Source organism: Ixodes scapularis, unplaced genomic scaffold, assembly GCF_016920785.2.
Source record: "Ixodes scapularis isolate PalLabHiFi unplaced genomic scaffold, ASM1692078v2 PGA_scaffold12__126_contigs__length_90152505, whole genome shotgun sequence".
Classification (NCBI taxonomy): Eukaryota; Metazoa; Arthropoda; class Arachnida; order Ixodida; family Ixodidae; genus Ixodes; species Ixodes scapularis.
Genome location: NW_024609838.1, coordinates 34,244,311 through 34,257,613, shown reverse-complemented (window position 1 = coordinate 34,257,613; position 13,303 = coordinate 34,244,311). Strand labels below are relative to the sequence as shown.

General features: G+C 47.5%; 1 protein-coding gene across 1 annotated transcript; it reads right to left on the bottom strand.

Moving 5' to 3' along the window:
- Positions 1-8,696: 8,696 nt before the first annotated feature.
- LOC121835364 (tonsoku-like protein) lies at positions 8,697-12,455 on the bottom strand. The gene has a single exon (XM_042289509.1). It carries the CDS (start codon positions 12,445-12,447, stop codon positions 8,938-8,940), a length of 3,510 nt encoding a protein of 1,169 aa, XP_042145443.1. The 5' UTR covers positions 12,448-12,455; the 3' UTR covers positions 8,697-8,937.
- Positions 12,456-13,303: the final 848 nt, after the last annotated feature.

Sequence of the window (13,303 nt, the reverse complement as noted above, 5' to 3'; positions counted from 1 at the left end):
TTGTCGTGCAAGAAACTGCCAAATACTGGTTTGAGAACCATGAATCCTCTTTAAAGGGGTGGTGCAACGGTTTTCAGACTTTGACCAATTAACTGCGGAAATTAATCTGTGTCCCCCTTTGGACGAAGAACAGAAAACCATATTTTCATGCAACCGCTAGTTTTTATATAAAAAATAAAACAAATCGAAGGTCAAAGTGCCTCTCAACTCTCCACGTCACCTTCAGAGGGACGTGCTCTGGAGGATTACGTGGCTTCCCCTTGGGTTCTTTTTTCAGAGACCTCAGCCGCTTCCTTCGTGATTGTCGACTTTTAAAGGATTAGCATCGTCGAAGGTCACGGCGAGCGATTGACACAAAAGACGGTTCGCCACGAGGGTGACGGCGAAAGTAGCAGCGGAGGGGGACAGGTTTTGTCCACTTCCGCATATTCCCCAGAGTATGTCACACATCAGTTGTGTGACATACTCTGGGGAATATGCGGAAGTGGACCACCAAAAGCGGCTGGAGATTGGCAAATATTTCATTTTCTTCTTTGCGATTACGCAGCGGAATAGCAGTTTTGTAGGGCAAGATGTCGTGTTTCTGGTCACTAATTGCCAATTCTTTTAACTCTAAAATTGTTGCACTACCCCTTTAACGTCGTGAGAAGTTTGCAAGATCGAACTGAAGCGCTCGTTTGTCAGCCAACATCGACGAAAGAGAGCTAAATGCCTGATTCTGTCCAGGACATGGCTCCAACAAGAGTGTCACCGCCTTCGTAGAGGATGTTTTGTGCGTGATTGAGCGCCCACGCCTACCTTGATGCTACAGAAGACCAAGCTAAGAACCCCATGTTTCTCATGTGAGGGTTGCCTTGTCTGCAACTCTCCGAGAAGAGTCGAAGGGTTCGTCATTGAGGCTTCCAACATTGAACATGCACTACACACCTGTGCCCGTCACTATCAACAACTCCCCGGCGTCTCGACACTCAAGTCGTCCAGCTGCAACTTCAACGCCACCCTCCCAGGCATCCGTGACATCATCCCCGGCATTGTTCGACAAGAGACCGGGAAGCTACTTCTGCCATCAGTTGCCCGGCTTTTATTTTGACTGCCGAGATTGTTCGGTCAGAAGTTCAACAGGCATTTCAACCAGAGACTTCTGGAAGCGAAGCAGCATCTGACGAGCCGAGAGTGACCTATGCCACAATGGTACGATAACCGCCACCAGCTGCCCGTTATACTCCGTTTCACCTTCAGTCCAAGCGCAGCGGACGCTGGGAGTAATCCCAGCCAATCCAGCGTGGGGAGGGTGTCATGTGACCTTGAGCTCCCTGTGTCCCTCTGCCCAACCGGCAGGGCACGCGATTTTCTCCCGGCGCTGGATCGGCTGGGATGGCTTGTGGGGTCCACCGCGCTCTGACTGAAGGTGGAACGGAGTATAGTATTCAATGCAAATTCAGCGAGACACCTTGATACCGCAGCATTCCCAACGTTGGGAAGAACCAGTGTAGCTCCGCGCTGAACAAAGTATGTCGAGGAAGACGGAGGTGTTGCAAGTGGCCGACCGAAAACTACACTGCTACCACTGCATGAGGCTGACCATGCCTACCGGAGGTGCCCGTACCAATGAATAGGCCGGCGAGGGCTCATGCCGGACAACCCTCGACCATGTCTCGAGGTGCGACCGCGAGATATTGAGGAGCGTCTCCGTCTGCCTCTCTCCCTGGTGCTGACATTAACCCAAAGCTCCTGATCCCCGTCACCTTGACGGGAGGTAAGCACGACAATGCAGGCGAGCGGCAACGCAATGACAGTTGATTTAATGTCGGTTGTCGTCCGAGGGCAATACCTAATAATTTGCCGACACCAATTATCTGTATCCACTCCCAACACACAATTTCCAACTTTGAGGGAGTATGCCACTGAGTGGCTTGAAGAAATAGCGTGGTTGGTTCTCAAAAGTGGACACCAAGCATCAGCCGACTTCACTTTGCCACACGAGACTTACACAAGTTGCAATGGTTGTGGCATGCAGAAACAATCGCTATTGTGAAATGTAGGTGAAGTGGCTTGGATGGCAAACAAACATTGTTGCCGGCCATTCTGATGCATTCCGGCTCAAATACTGCTTAGTGTTTTATGGCATATAGTCGTATGTTGTCATCAACAGGTTCACCGTGCTTAGTCTCCTGCTTTATATCTGTAACTACGTTAAAATTCCTTTCCGTTCTCGTGTATATTCTGATATGACTCATGTGTGATAACTATTGCATATTGTCATAACAGTTTTACTGTTCTCATTAGTTTTTTTGTTTTTTTATCTGTGCAAATATTCCAGAGTTTCTGTGTGCTTTGATTTATGCCTGGTGAGTTTTTTGGGTCACACTCATCGTATGTCACAATTACCTATATGCTGAATTTCGAAATAAAGTATATGTATTAATCCAGCTTTGATTACTTCTCGTTTTTACTCTAACTTGAGCTCCACTGTTTAAATGCTCATCTGGGCTTATTAATGTAGTTTTTACTGATTTATAATATTTATTTGTTTTCCGGCCCTCGAGACTGCAACAGGTCCCCAATCCGGCCCCTTGGCCAAAAAGTTTGGAGACCCCTGCAATTGTGTTCACTGTATGCACTAGACCTTTTGAGGACACTCGCATCTCTGACCCCTCAATATTAATAAATGGGACATACCAGACTGGCAGACTTGTTGCTTGGGCTGCACTCCTTCCACTTCTCCTGAACATGTGGTGCATCCGTAAACAAACTCCAGTGGTGTGAAAACGTTCATTCATTTATTCTTTCCAAGGGCCTTTGTAGGCATTGCAGAGAATATACTTTAAACTACACACATGATAATAACATCATAGCACACTGACATCATCGAGCACAAAACGGTCCCAGCCACCAGAAATAAATGCTGCACTTGTGAGAAATAATTATTGCTGTAACTTGGTAATTACAAAAACAAACACAACTCTGAGCATCTAGTTTAATAGTATGTGTTGATGTATTGTTATGTAGCAGTACATTTCATATGCATATGACATGATAGGCCCTTTCAGTGGTGGAACTGCTGCGCCGAAATGCGCCAGAGCGAACAACCTGCTACATGCTGCTTCAAGGGCTTTATGTGTACAAAAGGTGCGCTATTGGGACCAACAGGGTTGGTCCCAATAGATTGGAAAACGGCGAATGTGATTCCTGTTTTTAAATCCGGAGATAAGAAACTTGTAGAAAATTATAGGCCTATATCACTAACGTCAGTTTGCTCTAAGCTTTTTGAGCATATTTTATATAGTGCAATGTTCAAATATCTTGAGAGCTTTAACTTTTTTACTCCATCCCAGCATGGCTTTCGGAGTGGATTTTCATGCAACACGCAGTTAGCAGAGTTCCAGCATTACCTATTAAAAGCAAATGACAAAAATATGCAAGTAGACGCAGTCTTTCTAGATTTCAGCAAAGCTTTCGACACGGTACCACACAACCTTCTACTGATAAAACAAGCCTCTATAAATATTAATAGTAAGGTACTAAATTGTATACGAAATTACTTAAGTGACCGTGAGCAATGTGTTAAATGGAAGTAAATCCTCAGTCGTTTCCGTGACTTCAGGGGTTCCCCAGGGCTATAGTGTTCTTGGACCGTTACTGTTTTTAATTTACGTTAACGACATTGTACAAAATATTCAGTCGACAATAAAACTTGTTGCTGATGATTGCGTTATTTACAGGGAAATAAATTCGACGAGAGACATCGAAATCCTACAGAGCGATCTAGATAAGGTAGCATACTGGTGTAACCAATGGAACATGAGCCTAAATATTGGAAAATGTAACCTCGTTAATTTTGCTAGAAACGTCTCTAAATTTTTTACAAGTTATACTATCAAAAACCTGACAATCGGTAATGTCTCTGAATGTAAATATCTTGGCGTTTATTTTCACCAATCACTTAAATGGAATAAACATATTGACTACACAATTAATAAGGCCAGTAAAATGTTGTTTTTTATCCGTAGAAATTTCAAACACGCGTCCCGAGACGTAAGAGAAACTCTTTACTTCTTGCACATAAGGTCAATGCTTGATTATGCGTGCGTTATATGGGATCCCTACCAGCAGTATCTGATCGGTAGATTAGAGAAACTTCAAAACCAAGCAGCGCGATTTGTTAGTAACAACTATGATCCATACGCTAGTATGACAGAGCTTAAAACCATGCTGTGATGGGAGCCCTTGAGCATTCGAAGGCAAAAATTAAGATTGAAGTTTTTCCATCGCATTTATTATAATAATACTGGTATTAATAAGAATGAGTATCTTTTGGGGCCAACGTATGTTTCAGCTAGGTGTGATAACTCTAGAAAAGTTTTTGAATATTCCTAAAACAAACAGCTTCTGTCATTCTTTTTTTGTAAAGACAATTAGAGAGTGGAACTTGCTGCCTGATGATGTGGTGAGCACCTTGGACAACAGTGTATTTTTTTCTCGGCTGTATATCTAATCTGTGCGGACAAGTGATCACTTTGTGTTTTTTATGTATGTATGTTATTTCCTGCACCTCCTACAATAATGCCCTCGAGGCGATGTAGGTACTCTGTAAAATAAATAAATTATCTGTGCCAAAAGGAAGCTGTTCTTGAAAAAGAAACTGTGTCTGGCACGTAGCATTGGTAGCGATGCCATTGAAAATTAAGGAAGTACAATTTTTTTTTTTTTGGGGCGCCTGAGTACTACGTGTAAAGATAGGGTAACACAAATATTAAAATTTTCGGATAGAAGTTTCAAATAATATGCTATTTATATTCTCTTCAAAATGAACTGCAGTATTCATACCGTAGAGTTAGAATTGTAATAACTCTATGATTCATACTTTCGAAGTGTTGATCGCGGCGGATCAGCAGCCTTGAGTGCGCTTCTCCTCAAAAACCAGTCCACTGCGGAGAAGCAATACCCGCGCAGTTGACACTGCGATCTCGCAACTCGCTTCGCTGCAGCGGAGCTGCGCGCTTATGCAAGAAACACTCCTTCAAAGTGGTTTGGTGCATGCAAGCGTCTAGTGCATTAAAAAGAAAAAAAAAAAAAAAAAACAGGAAATACTGCGATTGTTATCTACATTGCAGTAAAGTCTTCCAAATTTAACTGTGGCTATTATGCAAGCTATGTATGCAAGAGGATATGTTAGGCAGCGATGTTCTAGCAACCTGTATTTATTATGTGTGCTTGTTTCTTTTTTTAAATTTTAAATACAGAATTGGAGATAACATTTGCATATAGCCAGAAGATTCATAAGTAGCTAAGTAAGATTACTTACTACTTTATAAGTAAGATTTAGGTATGGCTGGGCTTTTTTATAGGTGTAATTTTATGTATATTTCTCGGTTACTTGCCATCCTAATGTAGGTATTGAACTTTTTGCGGCCACAGTTCATGACTATAGCTAGATTAAATTTAATAGAGCTCATAAGTGGAACTGGTCGGCTGGGACCAACTTCAACTGCGACGTCAAGTTGCGACAGCACGCCTCCTGACCACTCTAAGCCTGCCGAACTCCCATGTTTCCCTTCGCTTCCTCTTTGCGGCGTACACGTTCCGGCGGCCTACGGCCCCTGTTAACCCGCACCCTCCGTCATTCCCACTCTTTTGGCCCCCGCGCAGTACGACTCTGGAGGTCCCTTCCCACGTCTATCACTGACCCAGCACCGAGTGACCAAACCTCCATTCGCACGTTCACCAAAAACGTGGCAAGCTACCTGCGGAACAATTGAGTGCATGACTCGTGTAACATTTATGTAGCCGGTGACTCCCCTCCCCCCCCCCCCCCCCCCCCCTTGTTTTTTGTTTTTTTTTGTATATATAATTTCCTTCCCCTCTTTGCTTAAGAGGCACTGTAAACCTTTCGGTATGGGCGTGACACCTGATTCGCAGTGACCCAACTCTCCAGAGTCAAATAAAGAAACAAACAAACAAACAATCAGAAGCTTGGGAACAACCTTTGCAAGTTCAGCTGAATCTTGTTTCAACATGTTGTAACGGTAGTGAAAGGCGCAGCAAGTATTCAATATGCAACTCAAAAATATTTCGCCAAAACCACTATTCACTTTAAATTTGCTTTGAGCCCGATATCCACTATTTGCACATGCCTAATGAAGAGTTATCAATTTTTGTGTGAAGAGTGCTCACATCGATCGTAATGAATTGTTAGCGCTATTCATTGTGATCGGTAAACGTCCATTAAGCAGCTAAGCATTGTGATCGGTTAGGGTTGTAAGAGCAGCTAAGCTCCGCTTAGTTGCTCTATGAACAGGAGCAGGTGGAATAAAAGCAAGAGCAGCATGATACAAACCATACAAAGTAGCCGAAAACATCCTTTCCTTTCAAGCACAGACATCTGCAAAATTATTGCCATATGATTGTTCAATAAATAAATAAAAAAACTGTAGCGGCCAGATCCCCATTATGTATGACACTTTAAATAGCCTCTGAGCACTCCAACAACTGCAGTTTTTTCTACAGGCTAACTTGCACAGATTGTATAAACTTTTCTGACATGAAAGCTCAAAATTGTCTGCTCCAAAAGTGGAAATCTCTGCCCCGAAACCCGTTTTTCCCTGCTATAAAGGCTGCTCCAATTCACCACTTGTCAGTTCCACCACTACCCTTTGCAAAACCCCATCGAGCAGTACGACTGTCACCATTTTTTTTCGGCGTGAAGCACGCGAATGGGCCCCAGTTCACGTCGACTGCTAGTGCAGCATTCGTGACTGCTGACATGACATTCTTGTCGAACAAATGCCCAAAGTATGAAGGCCTTGGGTAATTAGAGTAGTAGCTACTATACTTTGTTTCACGGCAATTTCACAAATGGTGAAGGCTACAGTCCCAGCGAACCAATATGCATGTGACAACATATCATCGGAGTGCTATCCTGTAGAGATTTGTCACATACAGTACCTTCACTCCGTCTCTCTGACTGGCTCGAGGGGCCTGTGGCAGTTTCCTTTTGGCAAGCTATGGTGAAACGAAGTATGCCTCCCACCCCCCAGGCTACAGGCCGGGCCTTGCACTCTGCAGTTGGACGATTTGCTTCCGTTGTCCCCAGCCTGGTGCCTCTTACTGGGAGCAATCCCCTGAGAAAGTTAACGGCATGCAATTATTAACATAGAGTCACGCCCGATTTGTACCAATATGCTGGTCCGTACGTGATTTGTTCAGATAACAATCCCAGGATGCTCGTTCCCCCCAAAAAAATTGCTCGGTTAATAGAGGAAGACGAGCTATACACTGATGTGGAGATCCTGTTGCATCTTGTCGGGTGCACAACTAAAGAGCTAATGCAAAACCAGAACCCCATTCAAATCAAAATTGACAGAAGAAAAGTGAAACAATACATATTAAATTAGTTCATCATTAAATCCTCTATCTAAAAGATGCAGGGACAAAAAGGGTTGGTGGTAGTGCTAGAACACCCCTGCCTGGAGCACGTGGAGCAAAGGCCGACGTGCTACACGTCCTCCGAGCCCATTTTGATGGATAAGCACTGTACCAGTGTATGCGCATGTCATCAATTCTGCATGACAAAACTTAAAAACCAGAAATAAGCAGTCATAGTGCACTGGCCAAATAGCCTATCTAAACTGGAGACACCAGAAAACCTTCCTAAATTTGCGTGTCGAAGCATTCATGCCACAAATTTTATTCCGAAAAATGTTCCCATGCTGGCTATGCAACATTGTTCAAGGATCACAAGATAGAGGTCACCTTGGCATTACAGTACAAATTGGCTTTTGAAAATAACTCGCATCTAGACTGACAAAGGAAATACTTTACAAATAAAGTCAGAGAGACTTGTTGTCAAGGGATAACCTAGCAAGGAGAAACCAACCTTTTTGAGAGAGAGCAGTTTGTTGCAGGTTGCTTGCCTGTTGTGCCATTTTCACCTTGGGACTTGCTTCGTCAGCATCTTTTGACACACTGTCACACAGTTTTTTTGCACTTAAACAAGGGTCGGAACAAGCTGCTATTCAAATACTTATTTGCCGCACATTCAGCCAATAGTTCCTTTCAATGATACACAAAAAGGTGTAGCAACAGTGGTGATATTCTGCAGCTGTCATTCTCTCCTTTAGATTGCAGGAAGATTCCTTCCTCTTCAGGTGCAGGAAGCACAGTAAGACTCACTGGTACCAATTTTCTTCATAGTTAAACCAGTTGTAAGCCAGCATTTGGTATATCCACTTTCTTTGACACGTCTTTCATTTTTTTCTGCAATGGTTTTATTCAAGAGCCTCCATGAATAAACCAAGTTTGTACTTTCCTACTCTTTCACTGGTACTTTGTGGTGAAAGCACTTTAATTTTCAGTGTGCAACCCAACATCTAGCTATTTCGATATAAAAGTGTGTTATACCAGCATGTATTCATGTAATCACCGCTGCGGGATGTATTTTAAGAACTTTCAGCAAGCCTTCCAGCGCTGGTTGAATTTTCTCTACACAGTCAAGATATTCAATGACGTGAAAGGACGATCTGACTTGTGATAGAATAAACACTCTTCTACTAAATCTGGCAATGTGTAGCCCACTGCTTGCAGACTAAGAAGGTAACATTGTTTTATGATTTCATTCATTGTGTCGACACAGCCTAAGTCGTCAATTGAGGTTTTACCTTGAAAAACAAAATTTATTGAATCAAACGTAAACTTTCTTCAAAAGTCTAGTTTATTTAAATACATATAAAGGTGTAAATGGTATGCAGCACATTATATGGCACATTGTCAATGGTAATAAGAAAACAAACGTCAGAATTAAACATCTAAACAACACATCACAAGACGATATGCACTCATGTACACACATTAAAGAGAAAACTATTTTCCATCAATTTAGGCTAGATAACTTAACACCAACTCGACGTAATTTCCGCAATAACGGGATGTCAAGTCACATCACTTGCAGCTGTCTGCCGCTATCCGAACGTTAACAAGCTTCGACGACAGCTCGTTCACGGCAGCGTAAGTCAGTCCCGGATTTCCGGTCAAGTCTAGCTTGGTCAACGTCCCGGAAGGCACGCAGAAGAGATATTCAAGGTCGTCATCCACCAGATTACAACAGCTGAGCCTCGCCTCGGTAAGACAGCAATCCGGCCTCGAAAAGACTCCCCCAACGAGCCGACCCAAGCCGGAGCCGACGGCCGGAAAGCTGTTAGCAATGTCAAGGACCTTGAGGCGGTTGGACCCGAAGACCGCCGCCAAGGACTCGAGTCCTGCCCGGTCAAGAGGGTTGTGGCTCACGTAGAGTCGTTCCAGGGTGCTGACCCCTTGCAGCACGAGCCCTGGGTCGGCAATTTTGCAGGCATCTAGCCGAAGAATCTTGAGTTTGGGACAGTCGGAAAGCAGCTGGGCCAGCGGCGACATTCCGTCTCTGCCAATCGGATTGTAGCTCAGGTCTAGCTCGGTCAACGCAAGTTTGGACTTGGATCTCTGGAGCGCGTCTGACAAAATCTTGACGTAGTCGGGGACGAGGCAAGTGCACCGCAGGACGAGACAGTTCAGCGACTCTAAGGTCGGGAGGCAGGCTGCCAGGGCTAGGACCGAAATCGGGCTCAGCGCAGTTCCGGAGATGTCAAACGTGCCGAGAAGTGGCTGGTGCCGCAGGGCACGAAACACGAGGTCGAGGTGACGAACGCCGTTTGAAAACCGCAGAGAAAAGTCCCGCCGAGCTTCGCAGTCCCGGAGGACGGGCAGAAGGTTCGGGCAAGGAGGCACACCCTTGCGATTACATTCGCCGACGTAGCGATCCGGAAGGGCAGGCATGTCCCATGAGTCGACTTCGCCGACAATTTCAGTGGAGGGAAGGTGGAAGAGGCAGTCCAAGGTGTCTGAAGGCCCGAGCAATGCGCCATCTGACAGGGTCAGCCGCAACACTGGTTTCACACCAACAAGGTGGAGGTACCGCTCGGCTGCTTCGGTGGCCAGCCACTGGATCGTTTTCTTGGCGGCCATTCCAAGCGGAATCGGGATGAAGAATGGCTTGTCTTCGATACGGACACGGAGTGATGAGGAAGCTGGGATCATAGAAGGTTGGGGTTGAACCATTGCTGACCTCTCAAGTGGAGAATGCGAGCGAGAGTCTTCTTCGTGGTCGGAGTTTCCTTGGCTGTGGTTTTTGGAGGGCACCACAATGCCGACATCGTCGTCTTTGTTGTATCGCATGCTCTTTGTATACTTGGGTTGAGGAAAGTGGCTCGAGGAACGACTTCGTTTCTTCCGCGTTACTGGAAGTGTAGTTTGGGCAAGGTGTCTCGGCTTGGCCGCAGGCTTGGCTAGGTCGTCCTCGAGCCATACATAGTCCTCTTCATACACCCATCCGGACGGTTGTTTTGGCTCAGAATCGGATTTTTTCGTAGGTCTGTCATCTTCCGCGCGCCCACTTGTATCTGTCCTAAACACCGAACAAGACGGTGTAACGCTGCTCGTGGATTCCTCACAATTCGAGCACTTCTCCTTGAGACGCAACTTCGCTTCTTCAACTCGGCGACGTGCAGAATCGTCTAGTTCGGAGGAATTCTCACTTATCCATTCCCGCAGACAGTCCAGCGGCGTTTTCCCGTGGATGCTCTTCGCCGCAGCGTTGGCTCCTCTCTCGAGGAGGTAGAGTATCACCTCGGCGTGTCCGTTTCCAGCGGCGTCGTGAAGCGGCGTGAGCCGAGAGCACTCGGCCCCTCCCGGATCGTTCACCTTCGCTCCGGCCTCCACCAGCATTTGGACGATCTTGAGGTAGCCGTGGTTGGCGGCCTCGTGCAGTGGCTGCCAGCCTGCGTGGTCGCGCACGTTGACCGAGTGTCCCATCTTGAGGAGGTTTTGCACCCGATCCGGCTTGCCCTCAATGCATGCCCGATGCAACGGAGACTCGCCCTTGTTATTCCGCTTGTCTTCGACCCGCTTGCACGGCCGCCGTACCGTGTCCTGAAACTCCGGATCGCTCTCGTCCGTGTCGGAGATGTCGTCGAGCTGGACGTCCGACAGATCCGACTCCCCATCGCTGCCGCTCGTCTGAGTGTCGATGTTACGACTCTGCAGCTCTCTTAGCCGGGATCCCAGCTCTGGGTCTCGAATACCCCCTTCAATGTTTCCGAGCTCTTCGAGGCACTCCAACTCGAGGGACGGCTTCCCGGCCTTCCGCGACAACTCGACGGCTTGCACCAGCGCGCGTCGTACATCCACCTGCTCACCCTTCTTGCCCTTCTTCAACAGGACCCTGGCCACGTTGAGATGGGTGAGAGCGGCTTCCTTTGGATCGTCGTCTCTGTAGGTGAGCTCCTTCTGGTAGTAGGTTAACGCCGAGTCAAAGTCGCCGACGTCCTTGCACGTCTCTGCCAATGACGCATACAGCTCCCCCATCTTTCTGTTGGACGCTCCGGCCCTGGTGGCTTCATCGGCCGCATTTACGTACTGCTTCAGCGCAGGCCTGTACAGCCCGCACTTCGACAGGACGTCGCCGAGTTTCTCGAAGACTTCCGACCGCTTGGCGGGGTCTGCTTCGTCGCGCAGCTTGAGCTCACACTCTCGCAGGACGCAGCTTAGCTTCAGGTACCTCCGGGCGCGGGCTCTGTCTTCCTCGGCGGGAAGCTTCTGTCTGTGGGCACGTTTGAAGGCGGACCTGGCCGCTTCCCAGTCTCCCGTGTGTATCAAGGCGGCGCCGCGGAGAAACTGCGCGTCGCACTTGACGTCGGGTCGCTTCAACTGGCGGCCCAAGTCGAGCAGGCGACCGGCGATGACGAGGGCTTCTGTATCGTTGCCCATCCGCAGGTGCGCGTTGGAGAGCGAGTTGAGGCAGCGGCAGAGATCTTCGTGGAGCTTGTGCTTGGTGAAGATGTACAGGGCCTTCTGGTATGACTCCATGGCAGCTTCGTCTTCGTCCGATTCGCGCAGGAGAGCAAGGTTGAGGAAGATTCTGCCGGTCATCTCGGCGCGCTCCCGCTCGCTTATCGCGTCGGTGAGCTTCTCGACGAGCTGCAGCGAGCGGAGGTTGGCGTTGAGTGCCTTGCGTCGGAGTTCGGTGGCCTTGCTGCCTGTAGCGGACATGCCATCTTGGAGGTGGACGAAGTAGCAGCGGGCGAGCGTGGCCCACGCCCGCTGCTGCTCGAGCACCGAGTCCGCCGACTTGGCGATATCCAGGTACTGTTTGAGATGCCGCTTGGCGTCGTCGTAGCGCTGAAGGTCGACGAGGCATTCGCCCATCTTGCGGTACGCGAGTGCCCGGTCCAGCTCGGAGTCGGGGATCTGGTCGCAGAGTGAAAGGGCCTCGGTGATTTCTTCCAGTGCGTCGTCCGAATCGCCTTTTGCGCGTAGCAGGTCGCTTTTATAGAGGCAGAGATCGTAGACGGCGCGAAGTTGGTTTTCCGACTTGGCGCGGCACTTGTCCCTGTCGATCGTTCGCAAGTCCTTCTTCGACATCGTTGAGGTTAAGTAATCGAACTCGATATCTTTTACGCATGAAATGACGACCAAGTCGTGTCAAGCTGAGGCGTGAAGGTTTCGGTGATACTCGCAGCAGGGTAGTTGGCGTAGTCGGTGTTACGGAGCGCCATTTCTGTTTTCTCATAAACCGCGCTCCGCGCCATCTTGGATTGTGATGATGGCGATGGGATGTCCAGCAGCGAGCGAGCTCGATTCTTGTTATGGGAAAATGGTCGGTTTCGTTTTCGGTCGTGTTGCTCTCCAACGTCAGGGGAAACACAATTGAGAAGAAATTGTGAATGTAAATAAAGGCGAAGCTACAAATAAAGGCCTGCTAAAATTGCACAAGTGCATCAATATGCAGTTCAAAGAACGACGGTTTCGGGAAGGAAGGCTCTACGCATCCTCGTGCGCCGAAGCTATTTACAATAAACCAGAAGGCGTGATCTCGGAAGGAGTATATTTATCCTGTCTCATCAACGATTACGTAGCAAATCCGAAAAGCGTCTCTTTCCATGAGGTTTGTTCTATTTTGTCAGGTCACGTGACAGGGAATCCGAATGGGTGCACAGGCCACGCGACGTCAATAGTTTCCGCTAAATTTAGCGGGAAACCTGAACTTGTCCGTAAATCCCAAGGAGGTTAGAAGTACTAGGAGGGGGCACGTTGCAATATTGGTGAAGCCTAGTCATAAAAAGTTTAAACGATTTTGTGCCCAGCGTGACCGCAGATCTGCCTGGTGATTGGTGCGCGTGACATGTCACGTGTGAGATGGATGGTTGATTGTAGAAGGACCCCTTCCAGGCTTGCGCGCGCTCCGTCCGGTAGGTTTTATCAGATCGAAGGCTAGACT